This window comes from Grammomys surdaster, unplaced genomic scaffold (assembly GCF_004785775.1).
Source record: "Grammomys surdaster isolate TR1022 unplaced genomic scaffold, NIH_TR_1.0 125950, whole genome shotgun sequence".
Classification (NCBI taxonomy): Eukaryota; Metazoa; Chordata; class Mammalia; order Rodentia; family Muridae; genus Grammomys; species Grammomys surdaster.
Genome location: NW_021620771.1, coordinates 3,441,130 through 3,466,684, shown reverse-complemented (window position 1 = coordinate 3,466,684; position 25,555 = coordinate 3,441,130). Strand labels below are relative to the sequence as shown.

The following is a 25,555-nucleotide window of genomic DNA, read 5'->3' as shown; positions in this document are numbered from 1 at the left end:
GTGGCTGCAATTTCACTCCACCCTGATGCACTGATTCCGAAATCAATGTCCCAATGTCCTGATGGCACAGGAGCTCGCACCGTGCAAAGCAGAGACTCTCTGGTCATCTCAGAGTTCAGGACTTGTATCTCTGAAAATGGAGCATGTCCTAAGGTGGGAGGAGAAGGTTCCAGAAGGAAGGCAGTACCCCGTGCCTGGCCCCGCAGAGAAGTCAGGAGGCTGGCAGAGGCTCCACACTTCTGCCAGAAGTCTCCCTAACTTGCTATCGTCTCCCTGTCAAGTGGCAAACCCCTCTGAGAATTTTTAGATCTCTGAGTTTTTCCCAAACTCCCTTCCCTACACAAAACTCGATCCTGGCACAGCCTGGGAGCAGGGTTTCAGCAAAGCTCGTGGGAATGTTTACACCACAGAGTCTCTGCATTTCTCAGTTCTTGGAAACGCCCCACAAATGGATCAAAATTGCGGCCCCCGTGTGTGCCAGCTCCTGCTTGCCTCTTTGCCTCCTGTAGCTCCTTCCCTATCTAGCACTGGGCATTTGCAGGTCTTTGTTGTCTCCTTAGAGCCATAGCACCACAACAAGTCTGGAGGGCCTACTGTGTGCTAGTGTTGGGCTAGGTGCCAGAGATAGCCCTGATCCACCACAGAGCTCAAGAGTCAGGGCTGTAAGGCAGTGCATTACTGTAAGCACAGCATTCCTGAGCAAACCTTACAGGAGGGAGGAAGGCCTGAGTCAATGCTGGCCTCCCCATTCTCTCAGCTGTGTTCAATCTCACTGTGAACAGGCCACAATTGACTTAGCCTGTTTCTACCTGATAAGTTTTTAGTTTGCCCTGGATTTCTGCTGATACTGGGGCAAAGTTCCTGCTTGTTAATTCCTGTTTCTCCTAGGGATGGGATGGCTCTGCCATGGAGCAAGTTCGTCTTTGCTCCATAAAATGTTGAGTTGCCTCTAAGGTGGCTGGCCTGTCAGCTCTCCCAGCCTCTTTGTGATTTCCATATATCCTTGACGGTCACTATGAGAAATGCTTCTCTTATAGTTCACAAGCAATATTGACATTCAGCCAGGAGAGAGAGTTAGCTTGTTGCAATCCACTCTATTTTGTTTCTATTTGCTTTGACTCTTTTGTCATGGGTTTGCAGTCTAGGCTAGCCTCAAATGCCCTAGCCTCCTGCCTCAGTTTCCCTAGTGTGAGGACAAGCACAAGTCACTGGGTCTCTATCAGACCCTGTCATAAAGGCTGTAGCCTTTATGTGTTTTATGTGGATGGAGTAATTTACTCAGGCCCACGTGGTTTCACTGAGAAGTCACTTCTGCCTTTCATCTTGATGACTCAGCCCTTCCTAGGAAAGGGGCGGAATGGCCAGGCTCAGGAGATCCCTTCCCAAGTCATAGCCCTGTTGGGGCAGCCGGCTGGTTCCCTCACCCTAGCCAGTGTTGGGTAGACACTGACTTAGTGTGGTAGACAGTGACTTATGTCTGTCTCAGTGTGTCTTTAAATGCCAACGACACGGAAGACAGTGGCCATCAGCCAAGGCCATATAAAGACCCTGTCACACCTTCCCCTGCATCTCAAATTGCATTCTAATCTAAAACATCAAAATGCCACAGAAGGAAGAGATCTGAGAGCCATCCTGGCTCAGGAGAGGACACTGCCTCCAAACACTTCCTCTCTTGGACACAATTGCTACTTTGTGGAAAACTGAGGCTAGCAGTAGTCTGGAACAGGGTAGACAGACCCCTGTCCATTTGGTGGGATTAGAGGGGCCTTGTGAGCACCCCCACAACTCAGGTGTCTCCCATTCTATGCCGGCTCCGTTGGCTAGGTAAGCCACAGTGACTCTGCCTCCCTACTTTTTCCATGGCCTCAGGTCCCACAGGGTTGAGGTGGGTTCTGTGTTCAGAGTGAGTCTTCCCCTCTCAGCCTGATTGGCAGCTTTCAGCTGCTCAGGTGGTAGACCTGTTGGTCATTGGTTAAGTACCATCGAGAGGTATTTAAGGCAGGAGGTTTGGCGGCTGCCACCTGAGTGAGCACCCGCCTGGCCTGCCGCTGCCTGTGCCATGGCTCCAGGAAGTGTCTCCAGTGTTTCTTCCTCCTCCTCTTTTCCCTCCACGGACACATCACCTTCTGGATCATGTGGGCTCCCTGGGGCTAACAAGCCAGGTAAGCAAGGAAATGGAATTCTGAGTTTAGGCCAAGGTCCCTAGAAACCCGGTGATGACAGCTGAGAAGGTGCCTGCTGCTGTAAAGGCTGGTTCCCGCCACTCAGATTGGAAGAGGAGACCCAGTCCTGGAGGGGGATGAGGCTGGATGAGTCTGTTTCCTGGTTTGGGACTCACAGTGAGGACTTCAGTCAGGTACAGGCTGCCGTGTGGTCCTGCTATAGGACTCTTTTAGGCTCGTGGCTTGTCGTTTTGTATGGTTTTTCTTTTTTCTTTTACATGCATTGGTGTTTTGCCTGCACGTATGTCTGTGTGTGGGTGTTGGACCCAATGGAACTAGAATTACAGAGAGCTGGAGTTCAGACAGTTGTGAACTGCCTTGTGGGTGATGGGAGTTGAACCTGGGTCCTGGAAAAGCAACCAGTGCTCTTAACCACTGAACCAGCTCTCAAGCTGACGGCTTTTTCTTTCTACTTAAAAACGTCTCTACTTTTGAATCTGAATTTTGCAAATAATTCTCATAGCTTCACTCCGAGTTTAAATCATGCACCTGTGGCTGACAGGTTCTCCTTTCCTCTCCCCCCAATCCTCCTTTTTCTTGCTGCTTTTCAAAAGTAACAGCCCATCTCAAAACATTCCTGTACAGCATCGCTCTCCCAAGTTCAACGTGGAGTGACCTTCAGTGTGTCATCATGCGTGTCCAGCGCCACAATCTGTTTCAAAATTGAGTCATGGCCGGGCAGTGGTGGTGCACGCCTTTAATCCCAGCACTTGGGAGGCAGAGGCAGGCGGATTTCTGAGTTCGAGGCCAGCCTGGTCCTCAGAGTGAGTTCCAGGACAGCCAGGGCTACACAGAGAAACCCTGTCTCGAAAAACCAAACCAAACAAACCAATCAAAATTGAGTCATTTCCTGAGAAGAAAAGCTGACTTGTGTTATTAACAGTCATGCCCCAGCCTCACTCCACCTGTGTCTGTGGGCTCTCATCATTTCATACAAGGCTTTATGACTGGCTTTTTTGCTTGCTTATATTTAGAAACATGTTGAGGCCTCTTACGTTTCAGTCCTTTATGGCCAAGTAGTATTCCATTGTGTAAGCATATCATAGGTGGTCGCAGGCATTTGAGCTGTTGGGGAGAAACGCTCATGCACACGGCTGGCCAGGGCCTCAGGCATGCTCAGCACACCAGGGTCTTTCACCCTCACGCATGCCTTCGCTTGCCTTTCCACTTCTGAGGAGCGTGTTTCTAGGAATGTGACTGTTTTACTTTTCCCCAAATAAGTTTCTTTTTCTTTTCTTTTTTTTTCTTTTGGTTTTTCGAGACGGGCTTGGAACTCACTCTGTAGACCAGGCTGGCCTCGAACTCAGAAATCCGCCTGCCTCAACCTCCCAAGTACTGGGATTAAAGGCATGCACCACCACTGCCCAGCTCCCAAATAAGTTTCTTTTAAATGTTTTTGGGCTGGACATGATGGCTCGCACTTGCAGAGACAGGAGGATCTTTTAAGTTCAAGGCCAGCCTGATCTACAGAGTGAATTCCAGGCTAGTGAGAGCTATGTAGTAAGGCTTCCTTTATTTTCACTTTTATTACTCTGCACAAGAGGCCTTTTTCAAGCACCCATACAATATGCTTTGAGTATGAGCATATTCCTCCAAATCCTCCGACCCCCTTCTCACCCCTTTGTTCCCCAGAGAATTTCACGTCTACCTTCTTTCCAGCTGTGGACACAGACTTTATATTTACAAAGTCTAGGACTCACAGATGATGCTAATATCTTGTTAGGAAAACTTCTCAGACTGAGAGGAAATCGGGCTGGGAACAGCTGAGTCCCTCCCCTGTGCCCCTCAGTCTCAGCGTCCTCAGCTGTGGCGGCTTTTGCTTACCCACCGGCTTTTCTCAGACACACGCCAGGCCCAGCATTTCAGCTGGAAATAGTCCAGGGTTGATTTCCAAAGATATGAACCTTTAAGAAAGTGCCGTCAGGCCTGGGGTACAGCTCAGTACTAGACTACTTGCCTGGCATGTGTGCACAAAGCCTCGGGTTGGGTCATGAGCAGAACAAACAAACAAACGTTTCAGTGTTGCCTTTTCCTCCCAGCATCTATGAATATTTGGTTATTTCTTTGTCTAGTTGGTTTTTGAGTTGTGTATATCCTATTTTTGAGGTACCATCTTGCTTTATAGCCCCAGGCTGGTCTGGAAATAGCAATCTTTCCACTTCAGTGTCTGGAGTCCTGGGGTAACAGGTGTCTCCACCATGCCTGGATTTCCAGGGTGGTTGTTTTAAGTCCTTCTGAATCTGAACAGGGTCCTTTGGTATTTGGCAGAGATGTTGCTTTCAAGTGTGTTTGTCCCCAGGGACTTTAGTGCCTTCTTCGAGGTGACTTGTGTGTAAGAGAAGGCAACGTGGGCCTCACTGAGCGTCCTGATTTGCTTCTGCAAGTACAATACAGCTACAGCTGTAGATACCCTTGGGCAGCTCACCTACCCAGGATTGCCTCTTCAAGACAATTTTCTTTGAAAGGAGGGAACTTGATGAGCCCAGTAGAGACGGTGGTCTCTGTAAGGCTTGCAGACTGGCAGCCAGTGATGCTCACAGGAAGTTGGTTCTCAGTGTGTGCTCTGCCCCACCAAAGCAAGCCTTGACTGGGGCAGAGGGCAGTCTGGGTGATGCCCTTCTGTGTATCCTCACAGGTCCAAGATGCAGCAGAATCCAAGCAGGCCAACGGAACCCAACAATGCTACGCATGGTGCTAGAGGCTCTAAAGGCCAGGGAGAAGCGCCAGGGCACATCAGTCATGGCCATCAAGGTCTATATCCAACATAAGTACCCAACAGTGGACACCACCCGCTTCAAGTACCTGTTGAAGCAGGCTCTGGAAACTGGCGTGCGTCGAGGCCTCCTCACCAGGCCTGCCAACTCCAAGGCCAAGGGTGCCACTGGCAGCTTCAAAGTGAGCTAAAGACAAGGAAAGGGAGGCCTTGGTGCAAAGTTTAGATATCAAACCCTTAGCACATGCTGCTTCTCACCACAGCCCACATCTCCACAGCCCTCTGCTGACCCATATTGTGTGGTATGGGGAGCCTGCACAGTATCAGGGTCTGTGTGTGTGGCTTCTTGCCTGTGTCCACCACAGCCACTGACCCACAGCTTCGAGGGGGGCACTGTGGGGCTGTCTCTACTAACCTCATGTGGTACTTGTGGTTGCTGGGGTACCCATCTCAGGAAGAAGTTCCAACACTGGGAAGCTCTGCTTGGGGCTTTAGGGAGCTCTAGTGGGGCCTAGTTGGGGGTGGGGGCAGGTGGCTCAATAGAACTTGGATTGTACAGGCCCATGGGAAGCTGGGAAATCAGTCCTCTCTCAGCCTGTATTCTTGGAGACATTAAGAAGAGGTAGGGGGCTGGTGAGATGGCTCAGTGGTTAAGAGCACTGACTGCTCTTCCAGAGGTCATGAGTTCAAATCCCAGCAACCACATGGTGACTCACAACCATCTGCAATGAGATCTGATGCCCTCTTGTGGGGTGTCTGAAGACAGCTATAGTGTACTTATAATAAATAAATAAATAAATAAAGTTTAAAAAAAAAAAAAAAAAGAAGAGGTAGGACGGGCTGGAGAGATGGCTCAGTGGTTAAGAGCACTGACTGCTCTTCCAGAGGTCCTGAGTTCAATTCCCAGCAACCACATGGTGGCTCACAACCATCTGTAATGAGATTTGATGCCCTCTTCTGGTGTGTCTGAAGACAGCTACAGTGTACTCATAAATAAAATAAATATAAATATAAAAAAAAAGAAAAAAAAAAGAAGAAGAGGTAGGACTTGAGGGAGCCGGGCAGAGTGAGGCTTGAGGCTAAGTGCTAGGCAGAGGGCAGATAGAGGTCCTTAGAGGTAAGCAGCAGGGCACATCAGGGAGACAAGAGGCTAACACCAGGTGAAGTGCAATGAGGACCACAGAGGTGGATGTGTCTCCTCTCTCCTCTCTGATTCTTAACCCTGGTGTTGGGAGCATGGCCCCTTTGGTGTCCTATGTGGGGTATAGGGATTTCCAGACTTCTGTTCTCACCCCAACCCTGTACTCTGTCTTTAGCTAGTTCCCAACCCCAAGAAAAAGAAATCCTGTGCCCAGAAAGCCCGCAGGGGAGCTGCAGGTGCCAAGGAGACAGGCCCCAAGAAATCTGGATTGCTGAAGAAAGACCAAGTCGGCAAGGCCAAGACGGGGAAAGTGGCTCTAAAACCGGGGCAGAAGAGGAAGGCTTATCCCTGCTCATCAGTCACGCTGGAGCTGGCGCCCAAGAAAGCCAAGGCAAAACCAGGAGAGGTCAGAAAGGCCCCCCTAAAACGAAGCAAAGCTGCCGGGGACCCTCTCAGCACCAGTAGAGGCCAGAATGTCAAACACAGTGCCAGCAGGCAAGGTAGGTATGTGATGGGTGGCAGGGACAGGGAGTCCCCAGCAGTCCCTGGTGTAGGATGGGAGGGGCTTCCCTCCCTAGGAAGTGGGCCTTGAGTGTTAGACCTGGATAAAGGAATGGAGGGCCCATAGCAGCCTTGAGACAGGGTCAGGAAGGCTTCCTGGAGGAGGTATCTCAGATTCATCTGTGCAAAAAGGCTGAAGAGCTGCCAGTGGGTGTGTCTGTCTGCAGGGGGGTCAGAAGAAACCCAAGGGGGTTTTGCAAAGAGGAGTCTAGAAGGCTCATCCTAGGGCAGTGAGCAGCCACGAGAGGGTTCTGGCAGGGAGCCGTGAGGTTTTAAGACAATCAAGGAAGCTGGTGCACACCCATAATCCAAAGTACTTGGGGATGAGAGGCAGGAAGATAGGAAGTTCAAGGCAACATCTTTACCCTTACATGGAGCTTGAAATCAGCCTAGGTCGCATGAGACTCTGTCAAAAACAACCAAAAAACCAAAAGGAACAAAAAACCCATCAAAACGCCACCACTGGCAGGTAGGCAACGAAGCTAATCTTCCCATGTTGTGTAAGGAGAATATCTTGTCCGATTTGCAAACTGGGGTCTGAGACTAGGGGTAAAGTAGCTGGCCCAGGTCACATGGCCCTCAGGTGTCCAGGTGACAACCTGGGATCTAGGCAGGCTGAGAACTCTAGAGCCTGAAGACCCTTTGCCCCTCACCACTCCCTCCATCTTGCAGGAGCAGATGCCCACAGGAAAACCAAAGACGTGTGTGAGAAATCAAAGCCCTCGGCCAGCAAGGTTGGTAGGCACCTGCTGCCTGCTGAGTCTCAAGTCTTTCCAGGCTTGTGTGGGACTCTGGGAAGCAAGCTTGTGCCTTTGTGCTTATGAAGTGAGTGCTCTACTGGCTGAGCCATCTCCCCAACACCGGGCTTGCTTTCTTACAGGTCCAGAATAGTGTTGCTTCCCTCGCCAATAGGAAGACGGCAGCCATGGCCCACACTGAGACAGTTGTTCAGGGAGCTAAGACAGTACAGACGACCAAAGCGCCCACTCCTTCCCAGGACATGGGACACAAAGCACAACCCACACCTAGGGTCAGGAAGACAAAGACTCCCGAGAACCCTAAAAGACCTGAGTTATCCCCCAAGACTTCATCCAAGGCTCCCAGCAAGAAGGCTGAGGCTAGTAGCTAGGGCCAGGGCTGGGGAGATGACGACTCTGAAGCTTTTATTCTCTAACAAAGCGTCATAATGTTTAATAATTTATTTACCAATAAAGACTTCTCTTTGTATTCACACACTGATATGTTGGGCACTGGACTGTGGGGCAGGAAGGCAGAGGTGGGTTTTGAGCACTTGGGAGGCAAGGAACTAACTGTGCAGGCTGTGGGGTAGGTGATGTCTTTACAAAGAGCCTCCTGTCTGCAGGAGGGATGGAAGACTTTAGGGGCCAGAGACCACTGTAAGCTTCCCGAGTCTGACCATCAAACCTCAGCCCAGAGAAGCAGACCGACTACGGCTTGAGGGACCAGCATGTTGTCTGCCAAGGAGCACAGTGCTGGCTGCAACTGTGGTTTATTTAGTATGTACATGTGTACATGTGTCATGGTGTATGTATGGAGGTCAGACGACAATTTGAAGGGGGTCCTCTCCTTCTACTTTGTGAGTCCTGATGGAATTTGGGGTATCGAGTTTGACAGCAAGCACCTTTGTCCAGTGGGCCATCTTGCTAGCCCTTGGTACAATTTTAGATAGGGGAGGGCCGCTGAACAGGTCCCCAAGTCTGGATGGAAACATATTCAGTAAGAGAAGGGGAGGTCACAAAGGCCCTGTATTGATTACTGTCCATGTTGGCTATGATAAAATACCAGACATAAGAGTTAAACATGGGAAGGTTTATTTTAAAAAGCTCATGGCTTCAAGGGGGCATAGTCCATCATGGCAGAAAAGGCCCAGCAGCAGGGGTGTGAGCTGCTTCTTTACATCAGCCAGAGAACAGAGCGAGATGGGGGTGCTTGGGTCAACTCTTTCTCCTCTTTATTCAGTGTGGGACTCTAGCCCACAAGATGGTTCCACCAAAATTCTGGTGGGTCTTCCCACTTGAATATCTCAGGAGGGAAATGGCCTCATAGACACAACCAGTGGGGTGTCCCTAGGCGCTTCCAAATCTGGTCAAGTTGGTAATCCACCCGTGGCCCTCTGGCAGGGATATGTTTGCACGCCTTATGTGGCCAAAGGGTGAGACAAGTCACGGGGATAGTCTGCACTGCTTTAAAATCATCTGAGACACTTCCCGGGGATGGGCGGAGTCGGTTCCCTCATCTTGAGTCTGAGCTCTGCGTTGCTTGATCAGAGGGCAGTGGCAACGTCAGGACACATCTGACACTTCAGCTTCAGGAGGAGGCAGGATGACTCAGTAAAGTGTTGGCTACATAAGCATGAGGACTAGAGTTCAAATCCCCACCACTCAAAAAGCTGGGTGCGGTGATGCATGTGTGTAACCCCGGTGTCAGGTGGTGGAGACAGGAGGATCCCCAGTGCTCACTACCCAAATAGCCTAGGCTAAAACAGCAAGCTACAGGTGAAAGACTCAAAGGTCTCAAAAAAAAAATGGAGAGATGAAGAGGTGGCCCCGTGGTTACAGCAGCAAAAGCACTTGCTGTGTATGTGACCAGAGTTTGTTCCCCCAGAACCACATAAGTGCCAAGTGAGTGTTGAGCACCCCATTAATATCAGCCTCAGCAGGTGGAGACTGTGTCCTGGCTTGTAGGACTCTGGTTTTAGCTTTGGTCACATTGACAGAAGCTCAAGCTAGGGTCACCTGAGAAGAAAACTCAGCTGTGAGGGTATCCCTACCAGATTAGCCTGTGGGGAAGTTTCTTGACTAATGATCAATATGGGAGGGTGTGCCCAAGTACTCTTCCTGGACTGGCGGGCCTAGATTGTATAAGAAAGCAGGCTGGGCAAGGCTGTAAGCAGATTTCCTCCGCGGCTTCTGCTTCAGTTCCTGCCCTGACTTCCTTCAGTGATGGACTGTAAAGCTGTAAGCTGAAATATACCCTTTCTCCCTAAGTTGCTTTTGGTCATGGTGTTTTATCACAGCAATAGAAACCTTAACTTAGATGGGGCCCTCAGAACAGGCTGGTTAAAAAGACTACTCATATTAGCAAGTTCTGCATTTGATTAAGACTGCCTTGGTGAATACGGAGAAAAGCTATTGATTCTTAACATCGGCCTTGGGCATGCACATGTGCCCTCCACATGTGTGCCTGCTGAGATGCAAACACGGTGGAGAAGTGATTGAGAAAGCCACCCGTGCCAACCTCTGGATTCCACACATGCGCAAATAGGTTAAGTGTACCTACACACATGCACACGCACACACACATACATGCACATCGGTAGTTTTAACTTTTGGAGATTCTTGTATTTTCATAGACATCCGTCATGCTGTAGGGAAGCTCACACCACCCTGGAGAGCCAAGGCACCCAGTTCAGTCCTGTTGAGCTTCTTGTCACTACTGCCATAGATAGGCACGTGTCACCTTCCAGCTCTCCCTGCTGACCCCTGGTAGAAAGGAACAACATCACCATGACAAATGCCTAAGCAAATTGCTTGTGCTACTCTTGGTATCTGGACATTGAAATGATGTGACTCACAGGACTCATAGGACAGGGCTGCTGGCAGGCACTGCACTGTGAAGGGCGCCACAAAGGATGGGCTCTGTGGGTTTACTGTCTTGGTTGTAAGGAAAGATTAAGGAACAGGAGGAGGGAGGGGCCCTAGGAGCATGGTAGACACATGTAGCCCACCAGAGCTCCCCTGTTGTAGCAAGATGAGGGAAGAGGTGGCCTTCAATATGGTAGGTGAGGCTTGGTGACAGCTCAATGGAGAAAGGGGTCAAAGCTATGTCCACAGTTCTGGGTCTGCTTGGTGAGGTAGGGTCTCTACCAAGGCCAAGAAGGTGGCACAAAGGAACAGGTGCGTCTGAGGGGCATTCTCAGTGTGTGGGGGGGGGGGTGGATTGCTTGGGAAGGGACCAGACAGCACCAGGGAAACCAAGTGCCCAGTATGGGGCTCAGGCCTCTGTGCTGTCCACAGCTTCTCTCTGGAGTCCCATAGGAAGCTCTGTCTAGTTCTGCTGGCTCTCTGGGGTATCTATGATGTGCCTGTCAGCAGGCCCCAAGGGGCACCCAGCAGATGGCAGGCTAGCATTTCTCAAGCAGAGGCCCTGCTTTTGCCTCTGCTGCTGCATGGTGAGGCCTGAGGCTGGGGAAGACAGCCTGTAGCCTTTTGCCTCCAGGAGCTAGGGACCCATCAGCCCTGCCCCGTGACAGTGTGGGAACAGACCTTACACCCGTCTTAGAGACCTGGGAGATCAGCCCTCAGCTGTGTGGGTCTCTCCCACTTTCCAGTCTTAGCTTGGGGATGCTCCATCCAGGTCCTCGACTGGGTACCCACGGCTGCCAGGCATGTCTTTGGGGCCCCAGGAAAGGACTGCAGTATTGGGGGTTGCCCACCTGGCAAAGCTAGTGACCCTGGAAACTAGATCTATGCCTAGACCCCCTTCTGAATGTCACTGAGGAGCTGTATGTTAATGAGATGTGTAGCCAGACTGTGGAATACTTAATGACTTCGAAAGATGTTCCTGACATATTGTCGTGCAAGGGAAAAGTCAGGTTTTAGAATGGAGTGTGTACTGCCTCATCTTCACTCCCGGCTCCACTACGGCAAAGGTGCCCTGGCCTTGTGTGTGGCCAGGGCCTTGGGCGAGGGTCCCCACAAGCATTCGAGGCATTTTTTTGCAGTTGGATTTTTCAGGGTTTGGTGAATTCATTCTGGAGTCACACCTCATCAAAGAAAGAAAATCCAAACCATCAAATCTGCCAATAATTGAAATTAGCAAATCTGCTCCTTAATAAGAATCCTCAGCAGCAGAGATCTAAGGGATAAAGATGGCTTCTCTGCCCGCAGCCCGCACAGGAGAAAGCTATTTTTGGAGAGGTCGTTCACTTTTTTGAGCTGGTGAATTCGAGGTTGGGTCTTGGATTTTGTTGTTGGAAATTTTGGTCCTGGCTCACTTTTGGCCAGCACGAGGGGGACTTTCCTTCTTGAGGGGGTGCATGTGAATGGCCATCACTCAGGCTGGCTCTGCTACATCCTGCTTCCGGGGAGAACCTGACTCAGCCTTGAGAAACTGGGGCCCCAGGAGGAACAGTGGGTGTCACCCCAGGTCAGATGTGCTGTGGTCAGGTGCTGACTCTGCTGAGAAGTGTGCAGGCCATAGCTGGGCTCGGAGAAACTGAGTGTCCTTGTCTGAAATATCGGGTGGATGTCCTAAGTTTAGATGAAAGATTTGGGGGTGTATGGACAGTTTGGAACTCCTTCCATTTTGGAGGTAGAGACTTGCCTGGAGGAGCTTGGGGGACCCAGCTGTCTGGTCCCCAGACAGCTTCTTGGATGTGTGACCTCTTGAAACCCTTCAGTACCCTTGACACTGTTTTTTACATCTGTAAAATGAGGACAAAATGTCTGCCTCTCTTAGGTTTGAATGAAGACCAGGATGTGGAGGCTGGGTGCAGCTCAGTGGAGCACGTATGCTCAAGACAGCACAGGGCTCTGGTTCCATGCTCCGTATAGCACAAACCAAACGTGAGGGGCACCCACTTGGAAAGTACATGAGGTACTGACATCCTCCTAGGTATCAGGGCTGTCCATGAATCTGTGTGTCCACAGGGTGCAGCGGCAAACTCCTGGCAGGCATAAGGGAGTGGTCTTCCCTTAGGCCATGTCTGAGGCAGGGTGTGAGGTCAGGCTCTGCACTTCCTCTCCACCACAGACCGGATGAAGACAGCCCCATTTCCCCTCGCCAGCCATCTCAGGACAAAGGCTGAAGCCCATAGTAGGTTTTCCCGGCAGGCTTTTATTATAAAGAATGTTCCAGAGAGTCCCAGCCTTCCCCTTCAGCCAAGCCCCCTTGGGCTGTGAGCCAGTCCCAGCAGCTATTGGGGGGTTGGGGGGGGGGACTGTGCTGGGGACAGATGAGTATTTTCTGTCCCCTGGAACAGTCATTTCCAGTGTGTCACCGGGAGCCCCTGGGGATCTGCACAAGCGGCAGCTATTCACAGTTGGTGCATAAGTTTTTTTTTTTTAATATATAAAAGATTTTTTTCTTAAAAAACAAAAAACAAAAAGTGGTGCTCTTTAGAAACACTTCCAGGAAGACTGAGTAGTCCAGCTATAGCCCAGCATCCTCACCTTCCTCCCTTTCCTGGGGACCAGGAACCCCCAGCCTGTCCCCCTCTTTCCACCATTCTGTGGGCAATGGGCACTGCCCATGCTGCCGCTGGCTGCCGGGCCAGCTAACAGCTGACCCTGCTTGGAACTGTTGGTGGCCAGGGCCCCCTCTGGATGAGGGACATAGACAATTGCTTGGTGGCTGAAGCAGAAGTCCCCTCTGCCAGGTGGATGAGGTAGGTAGTGTTCTGGGAAATGGCCACCTCTCCCAATGTGTGCTGAGCAGCCTGGAACAGTGAGCAGGCAGGCACGGTCCAGGCGGTCCTGGTTGGCAGGGAAAGTCTTATCAGGGACTGGTAGCGATCGATATTAAAGGGCTTCGTCCCAGAGCCGGGTCTTGGGCAGGTGGCAGGGCACACGGCTGAGAGCTCTGCAGCCGGGCAGTAAGAGGGCAGCGTCCCCCCTCCTAGCCAAGCAGGCTCCTCTTTTGTCAGTTCCCAGCCCAAATGAGAGGTGTGGGGAAGAAACCAAGTGGAGGCCTAAGCGGCCTGCGCGCCGTCTCCCTGGCAGTAGCTCCTGGTCACTCCTCTGCATCAGGCCTCGCTGTAACACTCATAGATATTGTTTTCCATCAGAGCCACCACCTGTTCAAACTTGTGCTGTAGCTGGGTCCTGCGGGCAGTGGGGTTGGCCTCCAGGGCAGCCATGATCTGAGGGGAATTGCAGTGAGTCAGGTGTGCCGTGGCTGAGATCCTGGGAGGCCACCCGCCAGCGACATCATCCAAGTGACAACACCCCAGACAAATCTAAAGCGGGAAGTTCATTTTTACGGGCTGAATTGGGCAAATGTTGGGAGGGGGAACTCACCTGTGGGCGATACCTCTTAGCGTATTTATAGATCTCAGCCATGGCCACGTTTGTGTTGAACTCATTCTGGTATTTCTATAAAAGTGGTACAAGAAGAAGGGGGAGGTGTTTTTGTCTGTTGTCTGTTTGAGGCAGGGTTTCTCTGCATAGCCATGGCCATCCTGAAACTTGCTCTGTAGACCAGGCTACCCCCAGACTCAGAGATCCACCTGCTTCTACTTTCCAAGTGCTGGGATTAAAGGTGTGTGCCACCACCAACCAGCAAAAGGGGACGTTTACCCCTATAGATGAGGACCCAGCCCTGTTGATAGAATACACTTAGGCCCCTCCAACACAGGGCCACACTGGCTTCCTGGACCCAGGATTCCAAGTCTCATGGAGCACACCCCACGTCATCCTTGGACTTTAGAACATACATTGTAATGAAGGTGCAGGCAAAGGTAGGAAACGGAGACCGCTCCAAAAATTCCTGCTGTCCTCCGCTGCATCCTAATGGTACTGGTTTTGACTACCCCTCAAGGCCAAGGATATCACTACTATCTCCTGGCCTAGGCCCCAAAGGCCGCCTACCCGAGACTCCTCGGCCAGGTGTGCGTTCATTTCCTGCTCGCTGAGTGGCGTCATGTCCTGGATCTGTTTGTAATAGCGTTGTACTATCTTCCGGTACTCGGGAATCTCCTTCGCGTATAGAAGCTTGTTGGTGGGTGAGTCCTGGGTAGGGAGACCCCGGAAGTTTGGGTGGCTGAAAGATGGGACTTGTCCCCTCTGCCACCTAGAGGGCCCTGGTGGATCCTCAGCCATGGCTAAACAACCCCCATTCAGTCAGACTCTGGTCCGGGGTCTCTTGGTCTCTTCTGGCCATCCTTCCCTCCCTCTTGCATGGAGGCCCTGTCCCACCATGCTGGAGCTGTCAGGATGGTGACCCACATGGGGACTTTGATTTGATGGCAAGAGCTCCTAGGCCGGGTGCCAGCAGTCCTCCACTGCACGCAGCCCGAAGCCTGTCTTGTTTACTCCCTTATTAGGGTGATAGGATCTGGTGGCTGAGATGGTTGGGAATGGTTCCCACCCTGCACTTCCAATACCCCAAAAGCACCATGTGCTAAGACGCATGCTGGCAGCTCTGTGTTGTCACGGGAATGCATGTGTGAAGTGGTGACATTTCACTTCCCTTGGGGGCTGAGACTCCTGAGCCCTGCCCTCACAGAGCCAGCTCAGCTCTGTGATCCCGTGGGTGCTCATGGCCTCGGAGTTCTGGGATACCTAGGTCACCTCTCTTCTCAGAAGGCCTTTATGGCTTCTAGCCACTGAACCAGCATGTCCTCTGCCCTTGGCAGGTGCCTGCAAAGCTCCCTCTGGCCTGCCATCTGCTCTCTGCCCATCTTGAATGACTCTTGCAGAGTTCAGGCACCACACAACCCCCCTCCCACTTAGGAGGAGCTAGAATAGCTAACCTTGCCCAGCTGCAGGTCAGAGATGGAGCAGGCATCGATGAAGGCCTGAGCGATGACAGACAGGCAGGCATCAATGTGATCTGTCTTCTCTATGTCGAAGACAAACTGGGGATTCTTTAAGATGTTCACCCAGAAGCGCAGGGGAAGGCTGTGGGGGCAGGGACAGTGGGGTTTGGAGCTCAGTGGAGGGCTGGGGAAGTAGACACTGCTGATCCTCATAGCCCCTGCAGCCTCTGGGTATGTCGTCCTTCCCCTGCCAGCTAGGGGCCAACCCTCACCCCAGAGTGCCTTCCTCCTCTTCGCACGCTAGACTCCTGGTTCTCATTAGAAGCCCCCACCCTGCTGCCTGCATCCACGCTCCTCCCCCACTCAGCCTTGCACGAAGAAGGCTGACTGTCCTCAGGAGGCCAGAGAGGGTTGGCGACAACCCTCTGCTCAGCCTTGCAGAGCCTGGGGTGCCTGCTCCCCCTCCCCCACCCTGAGCAGAGAGACTCTGCAACTGAATTTGCACAGGCGTTTCTCTGAGGGCCAGGCTGAGTTCTGGGACCTTCTTGGTGGGGTAGTATGTGACCCCAGAAAACTAAGATGGGCCTCAAAGGAAGCTACAAACTAGGCATGGGAGTCACCGCCAATGTGCACTGCCACTTCCCAGTGTGTGCCCTTGGGCCTGGATGACTGCTGCACTAGGGGCCTTCATTTCTCTGTATGATGGGGCACGAGGGAGAGCAAAGGCAAGCTTATACAATGCTTTCTGTTTCACAGAGGAGAAACTGCAGCACCGAGAGCTAATCTCTCACCGGAGACCACACAGTGGGGAAATGGCCAAGTAGGAGCTGACAGGAAGCATTCAGGCCAGGCTCTGCCTTGGCTAAGTGATGCCCTCATCTGCCCTGGTGCCTTGGCTGTCCCGATGCCATCATACCACTGGTACCCTAAACCCCTGGTGCCTCCCTGACCCAGATACCACCTGTTGGTCTTCCAGATGTGCAGGGTGTCAGGGTCAGAGATGCCTCTCTTCTCCGCCTGTTCCTCTAGGAAGTCAAAGAAATACTTGACAGCCAGCGGGGGCTTGTCCTCTCGGATACTCAGGATAGCCTTAAACAGGTCATCCAGGAACTTCTGCAGCGTGCCCTGCAGGGAAGATGTGAGCCATTAGCCCGGCCTCAGGACATCTGTGAGCCTCAAGATTCTTGACTGAGTTGTGTCAGTGATGCTTTCTTGGGGAGTGAGAAGGATTTGGGTAGCAGGGAGGTAGGGCTCAGAATGTGGCCTCCCGGTATAGGTCTGAGTCTTGTGACGTGAGGCCATGGAAGCACCCCTGGGTCCTCTGCTGCCTACTGGATGGTGGGAAGAATACACAGACTTCTCCTTGGAGCACAGGGCCCCCTTTAAGCCCCTACAGGGTGGCCATGGAGGCTGGGCCCACCTTGGTGGACAGCAGACGGGTCAGATAGATCTCTGGCAACACCTTCTTGCGGTGGCTCTGCCGGTGAGATTTCTTAGGTTCTACCAGTTCATCCGTGGGCAGCACCTACAAGGTGGGCACGGTTGGTCCTTCCGTGGAAGTTGCCCTGTGCTACTCGGCACCAGGCCCACCCACTCCCTCACCCACTCTGGCTTTTCCCAGGGCCTAGGAGTACTTTCCTGGAGGCTCATGGAGGCAGAAAGCCAAAGCCCCGCCTAGCAAAGCCTGCTCCCCAGAGCCCGAGGCTGGGCACTCACCAAATGGAAATACTTTTCTGTGTCCAAGTCTTTCACTGCAAAAGGGAAACACAGGATAAACAAATGTGGGGGGTGGGGAAGGTAACCCGAGGGGGGGGTGTTGAAGGGGGAAGACTTGGGGAAGATCCAAGACCTGGCTTTCTACTGCAGGATGGACCCTGGGACCCCCATGGATCTGGGCCTAGGGTCTGTAAGGATATGGTGTAGAGTCGGAGGCGGAGGTGTGGCCATGGCCCAGGCCTCCTGGAAGGGCATATGCCCTCCCTCGGCCTTGCTGTAGTTGCAGAAAGCAATCATCTTTGCTCGAGCAGCATGGAGGTGAGCCCCCCCCAAACCTCAGTTGCCCCCAGCATAGCTCAGAAAGGGCCCAAGAAGGGCGCTCCCTCAGGCCACGCCGGGATCATCTCCCTAGTACAAGCCATACCTCGGCCCAGGGTATTGTCCTTCTTGTCTGTGAGGCTCATGGCTAGGGAGGCTCCCTCAGGGATCTGACAGAGGAAAGGTGATGACGTTAGAGGTCTGAGGTTAGAGGAAAAGAGGTAGGGTGGCTGGGTCAGGTTAGGCACCTTGTAGTGGGCCAGCGTGTTCAGTTTCTTACGGCCATCCTCCACCACTGACGTGTCATCCAGGTCCCGGAGGACGTAGCTCTGGGTGCTTGAGGCAAACCATTCTGGAGGAGAAAAAGGGCATCAGGACTATGGAAGAGGTGGCCCCAGGGGCAGCCATTCTGGGCCACAGCAAAAGAAATTTCCCATTCTCCTAGAATCAGAAGCAAGCCACAGCCCTCTGGGAGCCTGGCTGTTCAACCCAACAGTCCAGAGTACAGGGCAGGGCCTGGTTCAGGGTGAACTTTAGGAACAGTTTCTGGTAAACGGTCTGACCATGACTCCTACGCATCCTTCAAAACCCAACCCCCAAGTCCTCTTTGATCGCTTTTTGCTGTTGCCCACAGCTGCAGAACAAGGGTTTCTTCCTCATGGGGAACCCCGGGGCCTTGACTAACACAGGGAAAGAGGCTGCAGCAGCCAGCTGCCGGGCATGGTGCCCGCCCTTGCCCACCGAGGTCCACGTCCTCCGCCCGCGGCCACTGTGAGTAGGGTACATTCTTGCAGAAGGCTTCCAGGATCTTCTCCTTCACCTGCGTCAGGGTGTCGGTGTCCATGGCCCGCACGCTCAGGGAGTCCATACCACAGCCCTGGAAGGACACGTTCAGGTTCTGCGCAAGAGATGGGGTGTCAGTGAGGGCCACTGTCACCATGATGCCTGGTGGTCCAGCTGGGGCAGCTCAGGATGGCCCAGCTAAGAGCACCCACCCGCCACGGACCAGCGCCCTGCCCCTGGCTCACCCGGGGCTTGGCCTCAATGTTCTCCCTCAGCAGCCACTCCTCATTAAGTGTGTAGCGGGCTTTGCCTGTGATGGCATCGATGGAACCTTTGTTGATCTGCTGCTTGATGGCGCACAGCAGCAGGAAGAACGGCTCACCTACCGTTTCCTGTGAGCAGGAGTCAGGGGTCAGGGGTCAGGGGTCAGGACCTCATCTTATTACTCTCCCCCGTGTTCCAGCCTCCAAGCGCTGGCCTGCTGGTGTCCGCCATGCTCCCTCCTACAGATGCTGACACCCACACCCACTCCAGGCCCTTGTCACCGAAGCAGAGAGAGGGCAAGCACCCTGCACAGCAATGCACACAAGGAACAAGTAACATGGGACTTGACCCATGGACTCCTGTGCCTGAGATGGAGCTTTTCCACACAGTTGGAGCCTGCCCAGATATAGCTGACTGGAAGCAGGGCCAGGAAGAAGCCTCCAGGAAACCCAAGATGGATGGCTCTAGGGAGTGTCGGTCCAACCAGGCTTGACGTCCTACCTCCTACCATGGCCACTGCCGTCGCTGCAGCCCCGTGCTAGCCCTCCCCACCACTCTAGGGTAGTGCCCAGCTGTTCTGTGGATGGGGGCACGGAACGACCCATGGCGAATAGGTGTGGAGGAAAAACTAAGTTTGTAATAACACCAGGCTGCTTTGGCAGCAGTACCGCTGCTCGCCCTGCTTCCTGTTAGAGTGGTCTGGCCTGGAGTCACCAGCACCCCACTGTCTGGCAGGGGAAAGCCAGGCTGAGGTCAACCACAGTGGCTGAGAAACCCTGGTAGCTCAGAACATGGCTTCTCTCCTAGGATCCCCATTTCTTTTCTACTCTCTGATTGTCCCTCATTTGACAAAATGAAACTAAGGACCAGAGAGGGTAGTAAGTTGCCCAGAACCACACAGCCAGGTTACAGCCAAGACCAGTCACAAACTGAGAACAATTAGGGGTCTGGTTCTGGGTCCTATTCCAGGCCTCTGCCTTTCTTGGAGGATTCCTAGGTGACCACTGGACCCTCTGTCACTATGGGGCAGGCCCTTGAGTTGTGTTTCATAATGTTCTGACTGGCCTAACTCCAGAGAAAGGCTCCAGCTTCTGAAAACTCTGTGATGTCTCCTCGTCCTGATTTTTGCCCACAATGTACCCTACATCTGGACTGCACTGTTGGCCCTGAACCCTTGTCTCCTTCCCACCGCTCCCTTGGGGCTCAGGGTGAGTCACCTGCTCCAGGAAACCTCTTGGCTTTTTCCAACCAACCATCAGCCAGACTGGGCCAAGCTCTGTTCTACTGAAGTTTTGCTAGGATAGGAAAGCTCAGGACTGCAGGGACCCAGAGGGCTTGAGGACTAAGGCTACAGGACAAGACCCAGCCAGCCTCCAGTCTGCCCTGGGAATGCTGTGCGCCCCCACAGCCAGCCAGCTGGATCTCCATGCTTCAGTTTTCCCACCTGTCCATAGGGGTCCCATTGGCAAGACGCAACCCCTCCGTAAAGCGCAGGCCTTAATGAAATTAGGTTTTCCAGTAGGGGTGGGGCTTCTGGGCGGAGAGGGGCCTCACCCTCAAGCAGCCATACATGCAGATGGACATCCAATTGGTGAGCATCTTCTCTACCACAGACTCCGTGCGCCTCAACATGAGCTTGGGGTTCTTGGCTGCCGAGGCGTCGATAAGGTCCACCAGGAGCTCCTTCATGATGCTGGTGTAGTACTCCAGCTTGCTGTGCAGTGCGATGGTCAGCAGGGATGCCAGGCTGCACCTGCAGGCACAGAGTCAGTAAGGCTGAGCCGCCTCCCTGCTGGCCCAGAGTGGCCTTCTGTGGCGGCTCCTACAGACGCCTCTGTCCGCATTGGGAGTCTATGTGGGGCAATGAGGAATGCCGGGGGGGGGGGGGGTCCCAGAGCCTGCAGTTTGACTTTCAGTGGGTGATAGCTGGGGACCCCTGTATCCCAGCGTCTCTTTCTGCCTGACCTGTCACGCACAGCGAAGTCCTTCTGCTGCTCCAAGGCATGAACGAAGACGATAAGGAAGTGCTTGTTGTTGAGCAGCGAGGAGAACAGGCTGATCCCCTCCTCCATACTGGGCCGACAGTGTTCAGGGATCTGTGGCAGAGGAAGGAAACACGCGATGGTTTGTGTCCCAGCAGGCCCCAGTGCCCGTGCCCGCTGTGTAGATGCCTCCTGGAATACGGCATTCACTACCTGCCACAATGCTTGCCCCTTAACCTCTCCTGCTAGAGAGCTGGCGGAGCAGCAGGGTGACAGACGGCCACAAGGACAGCGGCCGGGAATCTCCACACCAGCTCTGCACCACTTTCTATTTGTAACTAGCGGGTGGCATGGGATCACGTGCCTGTGCCCTCTGCCTGGTCTGGGGGTGGGGGCGGAGGGCAGCACCCTGAATGGCTGAGTGAATGCCTCCTAGAAGGGAAGGCTAACTACCTTCTAATGATTCAGATCATAGGGTGTGTGGAGGCCCTTGGGGCCAGCATACTCACGTTCCACTCTCCCAGCAGTGGGTGGGTCTCCTGTGGCGGGGAGCCGCCTTGGGAGTTGAGGGTCTTCGAGGGCAGCACATACCGCTCCTCATAGAGGGAAGAGCACTGTGGAGAGAAACCACTGCTTTAGCACTACAGACTGCCTGGCAGCTGGAGTCACCGCACGTGGAGGAGTGTAGCAGGGCCACATGGTGGCCGCGGATCCAGGGTTCCCTAGAGTTGCACAGACCATGTTGTAGCCCAGAAAGGGACCGGAGGCTCGGGTGAACAAGGGCCACTGAACATGTGGCAGGCAAGCTGCTATATTCTGAGGTTCGGAAAAGCTGGGGTGGGGGAGCTTTTAAAGTGGTAGAGCCGTGTGTTTCCTTGGGCTATTGCACAGGGGACAGTCAGCCCACAGATCCTGAACCACCAAGAGGAAAAGGGAATGTAGAGACCACGAAGTCTGGTAGGGGCCTGGAGAGTCCTTGCCTCTCTGTTCAGCTCCCTCAGTGAGGGGAGATGCAGGTCAACACGGAGGCCAGAACAGCAGCTTTCCATACAGAAAGCTGAGCATAAAATAAGCAGAGAAAGAAAATGGGGTAGAAAGGGAACCAGGATTGGTGTGGCCAGGAGAACAGGCTCCCGAAAGGTGCTTTGATCCAACTCCCCCGTGGTGACGGGAGGGTGGGAGGGTGTGTACCTTGGGGAAGAAGGTCCGAGTCACAAAGTGCTTGTACTCTAAGAAGGGGATGCCCTGGCTGCGGTTCAGCTCTTTGGTGAGGTCCGTCATGTCTGTCTGCAGCTCCGCAAAGCCTGTGGGACAGACCAGCGACTGTGAGCGATCCTGCCCAGCCATGTGCAGCGCCCCTGCTCCCCCCCCCCACCCCGCACATTTACCTTTGCGGATCTCCTCTCGGATCTGAGACTCCATCTCTTCCATCTGCAGCAGGGTCTTCTGCCAGTAGCGCTCGGCACGGCGGCTCTTGGTGCAGAAGACGAACAGAGCTGTGGACAGCAGAGGGCGGCTCAGGTCCCCAGGACTCATGAGAAGGCATCAGTGGGGACCTGCTGTATGCAGTTTACAGGCCTGGAGGGACAGGCTCTACCCATTGTCCTCAGTGCCTCTGGGCAGGAGGCAAACAGGTGTCCTTCGCCTTTCTGCTGTCTGTCCCTCCCTGACAACACAGGGCTTGGGTACCAGCCAGCAGGACATCTCTTGATGTCTCTTAGAAAGAGAAATGTGTCAAACAGCACTCATTGGGGGCTTTCTCTGGGGAGAATTATGGGCAATTTGCTTCTTCTGCCCTGATGTACTTGTGAGTTAAACTTTTTCAAAGCAGTATACAGAACCTGCCTTTCTTGGGAGGGAGGTAATATCCATTGGTATGTATGTGCACGTGTGTGTAAGATATCATATATATGTGTAATAGTATTTTTAGGAACAAAATATCCAGGGTGTTCCTCTTCCTCCTGTTTTCTCTCATAGCTTTTTTATATTGAACATAGTAATTTAAATTAAAACAAGATGTGAGAGCAGGGGAGCTGGCTTGCTTGATAAAGCACTCGTGTACATGTGAGGACCTGGGGATCCCCAGGACTTGTAAGAACATGCTCATGCCAGGGCATGGTGGCATGAGCCTGTAATCTGAGTGATGGGAAGATGGAAAGGTAAATGCCTGGAGCTCGCTGTCCGGCAAGCCTAGGTAAAATCGGCAAGATCCTGTCTCAAAAAACAGATGACAGACACTGAGGTGCGACACCTCTGGTCTCCAAATGCACACACTGTAGAATCCATCCATTTCCAGGCCATGTGTCTGAGTTCACTCACATACCATGTGGCCATCAGCATCACAGAACTTTAGACTGTTCTTACTGTCCAAGGGAGATCCTTACCCGGTAGGTAGCTGTTCCCATTCCCTCCCTCGCCCAGATTAATCAATCGGTTTGTCTCTATGGATTTGCCTATTCTGTAAACTTCAAATAGAACAGTTGGGCATCCTTTTGTGTCTATCTCTTTCATGTCCCCTGTTTTCAAAGCCCATCTAGATTGTGGGATGTTCTGGCAATTCATTCTTTTCTATGACTGAAAACAACATTGTATGGCTATACCACACCCTAATTATCCACTTATCCTTTGATAGCCATTGGGCTGTTGTGACCTCTTGGTTATGGTAGCTGATATTGCTACAAACCTCTGTGCGAGATTTTATGTGGACATGTTTTCCTTCTCTTGAGTAGATACCCAGGTGTAGATTTACTGAGCCATCTACACCTAACCTAAGGACTTTTAGGAACTGACAGGCCATTTCCCGAGGCAAGGGTACCTTTGTCCCCCCAGCACTGTAGGGGAGCTCTGTTCTTTATGCCACACTGAATACATTAAACACACAGGGTCATTTTCCCTGGACACACTTCTTCAGTAGCCCCCAAATTCCTCTGCCTTTCATCCAAAGCCAATGGCCTGAGCATAGAAGATCCTATCAATATCTGCCACCTCCTACCTGTCCCACCCCAGGGTGCCCACCCCTTACCCACCCCAGGGTGCCCACCCCTTACCCACTGCCACTCACAAAGGGATTCTGATATGGTCTCCCAACTCTTCCAAGTTCAGGCTACCTACCAACCACAGACAGCAGCAACAGGACACTGCAAATGACGATGGACACCACAATGGCCGTCTCGCTGCCTCCCAGTTGCAGAGTGGCGATGGTCTGGTTGAAGTTCCCCACCTGGATCTGTGCACAGTGGGTGTGGGGCGGCACATCAGGCTTTGCTAGAGCTATATGCCTCCGCTCTTCTCACTGGTGTGTGCTCTGAGCCTCACAGACAACAGATGACCACAGTGACTCCCGGTCAACGAGGCAGTGGCAGACAGACTGTGATCCAGAGTTTGGCGCAGAGGCCAACTTAGTACAGGGCTGTGGTAATGACAGCCTAGGAGGGGTTTCAGAGATGCTGTCCTGGAGCAGGTGAAGGGTGACTCAGCAGGAGGTATAAAGCAGAGGTTGTACAGAAAGACCCCACCCTCTGGGCTGCCTTTTCTTCACAATGACTAGCGGGCCACACTATAGGTGGGACACCAAAACACATGGAAGCCAACTGCTTAATAGCTTCTGGCACTAATCAATGATTTGGGTGGGCTTCAGTTTCTCCATCTGTCAAGGATGTAACGCTCTACTTTGCTGGCCAGAGTTATCGAATAATGAAACACTCAGCGGTTTCTGTACCCAGAAGCCGGGTCCACCCCCAGGGCCCCACCCACTCACTGTGATGGGCAGCTGTCCTTCAGCTGTGCCCAGCGACTCATTGACTGAGCAGTGGATGACCCTGTCTGAGATGATCTGGATGTCACAGGACACCTGGCCAATCTTGATGTGGTACTCATGGCTCTCGAGCCCCAGGCTGTCCTGCTCCTTCTGTGGGTGGACATGAGATGCTGGGATAGGGTTGGGGTTCCCAGGTCAGCTGCCCCCTCCTCCCACTACCCGTCCTCCCAGTCAGGTGCTCACGTGGATGACGAGGGTGAGCGGCTCTCCTGGGTGATGTTTGATCCACTTTTCCCTCTTGGCTGTGGAGAACTGTGGGTTGGGGAGGTAGTCTAGGCGGAACCGGCTGCCCCGCTGTGCCTCTGCAGGGTCCAGCAGCTCCTCGGCCGCCTCATCTGCATACGCCCGGCCATTGATGAAGAAGTCTACAGGCGCTGAAGCGTTGCTCAGGGCTCCAGGAGATGGGCAGGTGATGAGCGTGGAGTTGAGAACCTTGCAGAACTGCAAGGACGGGGTATGATGAAGCCATGGGAGTGGAGAAGTGAAGGGAGAGGGTAAAGGAGAGAGAGAGATGGAGAAGGCAAGTGAAGCAGACAGGCAAAAACTTCAGGATCCTGGCCCTGACAGGACCATCTCACCTCCAAAGCCCCTCCTCACCCCCACTTAGCCCGTCCCCTTACCGTGGGCTCCCGGCCAATGTGGTGTACAGCCATTGATACGTTCTGCACCATGTGGAAACGTTCGCCAGCCACAGTGATGGTCCTGCCGCCACTGAGGGAACAACAAGACCTGTCAGGCTCCCTGCAGCCTGGACAGTGAAACAGAGTGGGCAGGGGTGGCTCTGGATCTCACCTGACGGGGCTGCGGCCTGGGCTGATGGCAGTGATGACTGGGTTCCGCATGTACCAGAAGGTGAGGTTTCCACGCACGCAGCCCCTGCTCTCGAAGCGCACACACACGGGCACTGGGGAGGGCAGGGTGCCCCCTGGCACAGTGCAGGTGATGCTGGTGGCCGTGCGCCTGGGGGGAGGAGGTGACGAGCAGGTGACATGTGTGTGGCCCTTCCCCGTTGTTCACCCACCACAGGTGCCTCAGCCTTGTGTTCTCCGATTCTGTACGATCTCTCCTTCCCACTGCTACGCGCTGGCTTGGGTTATGCCCAGCTCCTTCCTCCCCAGATCCACCCCAAGCCAAGGCGGGACAGAGCATGCTCAACTGCCGGGCTACGGGTGCGGCTTACGCAAGGTCAGTGCAGGGGTCTGTGTCATTCACCAGGACCTGGAGCATGGAGCCCACGTTGAGGTCACTGCCGTGAATGGTGATCCTTGTGCCCCCTGCCTTCGGGCCCATGGAAGGCTCCAGTGAGTGGACCATGGGCAGCTGGGGAGAAGGAAAGGGATTAGGCTCTGGCCGCAGGCTTGTGGGGAATGAGCCGGACGGTGAGTGGTGCTGGTCTACTTACCACATAGGAGAACTGTTCCCGAGACCTGCCTTCCTTGGAGACGTTCACCGTTACTACGTCTGAGAAGGCCCCTGGGGCGGGCCCTGTGGCACACACGATCCTGAGGGTGGGCGGGCAGGCATATGGGCAGAAGGTG

The 25,555-nt window shown here is 53.3% G+C and overlaps 2 protein-coding genes across 3 annotated transcripts in view; one reads left to right on the top strand and one right to left on the bottom strand.

Moving 5' to 3' along the window:
* The first annotated feature begins 2,016 nt into the window (after window positions 1-2,016).
* LOC114609266 (histone H1oo) lies at window positions 2,017-7,878 on the top strand. 2 transcript variants are annotated; one of them, XM_028753599.1, is made up of 5 exons: window positions 2,017-2,162; window positions 4,858-5,117; window positions 6,252-6,576; window positions 7,310-7,371; window positions 7,518-7,878. In XM_028753599.1, the coding sequence occupies exons 1-5, from the start codon at window positions 2,060-2,062 to the stop codon at window positions 7,764-7,766; spliced, it is 999 nt and encodes a 332-aa protein (XP_028609432.1). In that variant the 5' UTR covers window positions 2,017-2,059; the 3' UTR covers window positions 7,767-7,878. The 2 variants fall into 2 exon arrangements, with proteins under 2 accessions (XP_028609432.1, XP_028609434.1); XM_028753601.1 differs by having other exon boundaries at window positions 7,310-7,375.
* Window positions 7,879-12,476: 4,598 nt separating this feature from the next.
* Window positions 12,477-25,555, bottom strand: part of Plxnd1 (plexin D1) — a 39,404-nt gene continuing 26,325 nt past the window's right edge. Inside the window, exons 14-36 of the mRNA XM_028753548.1 lie at window positions 25,420-25,519; window positions 25,198-25,337; window positions 24,810-24,977; window positions 24,638-24,728; window positions 24,201-24,458; window positions 23,958-24,107; window positions 23,312-23,426; window positions 21,589-21,696; window positions 21,392-21,504; window positions 20,710-20,814; window positions 20,184-20,314; window positions 19,773-19,971; window positions 18,200-18,346; window positions 17,913-18,069; window positions 17,420-17,523; window positions 17,278-17,341; window positions 16,854-16,888; window positions 16,558-16,662; window positions 16,099-16,262; window positions 15,132-15,279; window positions 14,248-14,388; window positions 13,678-13,752; window positions 12,477-13,520 (exon numbers count right to left, since the gene is read on the bottom strand). Coding sequence (XP_028609381.1) covers window positions 13,404-13,520; window positions 13,678-13,752; window positions 14,248-14,388; window positions 15,132-15,279; window positions 16,099-16,262; window positions 16,558-16,662; window positions 16,854-16,888; window positions 17,278-17,341; window positions 17,420-17,523; window positions 17,913-18,069; window positions 18,200-18,346; window positions 19,773-19,971; window positions 20,184-20,314; window positions 20,710-20,814; window positions 21,392-21,504; window positions 21,589-21,696; window positions 23,312-23,426; window positions 23,958-24,107; window positions 24,201-24,458; window positions 24,638-24,728; window positions 24,810-24,977; window positions 25,198-25,337; window positions 25,420-25,519 — 2,935 coding nt within the window. The 3' untranslated portion in view covers window positions 12,477-13,403. The remainder of the gene's footprint in view (window positions 13,521-13,677; window positions 13,753-14,247; window positions 14,389-15,131; window positions 15,280-16,098; window positions 16,263-16,557; window positions 16,663-16,853; window positions 16,889-17,277; window positions 17,342-17,419; window positions 17,524-17,912; window positions 18,070-18,199; window positions 18,347-19,772; window positions 19,972-20,183; window positions 20,315-20,709; window positions 20,815-21,391; window positions 21,505-21,588; window positions 21,697-23,311; window positions 23,427-23,957; window positions 24,108-24,200; window positions 24,459-24,637; window positions 24,729-24,809; window positions 24,978-25,197; window positions 25,338-25,419; window positions 25,520-25,555) is intronic.

Bases quoted from the DNA above. Each gene is read 5' to 3' on its own strand.
- LOC114609266 (XM_028753599.1), top strand. From the start codon at position 2,060: ATGGCTCCAGGAAGTGTCTCCAGTGTTTCTTCCTCCTCCTCTTTTCCC. The intron at 5,118-6,251 runs GTGAGCTAAAGA...CTCTGTCTTTAG, and splicing joins GTGCCACTGGCAGCTTCAAA to CTAGTTCCCAACCCCAAGAA. The intron at 7,372-7,517 runs GTTGGTAGGCAC...GCTTTCTTACAG, and splicing joins CAAAGCCCTCGGCCAGCAAG to GTCCAGAATAGTGTTGCTTC.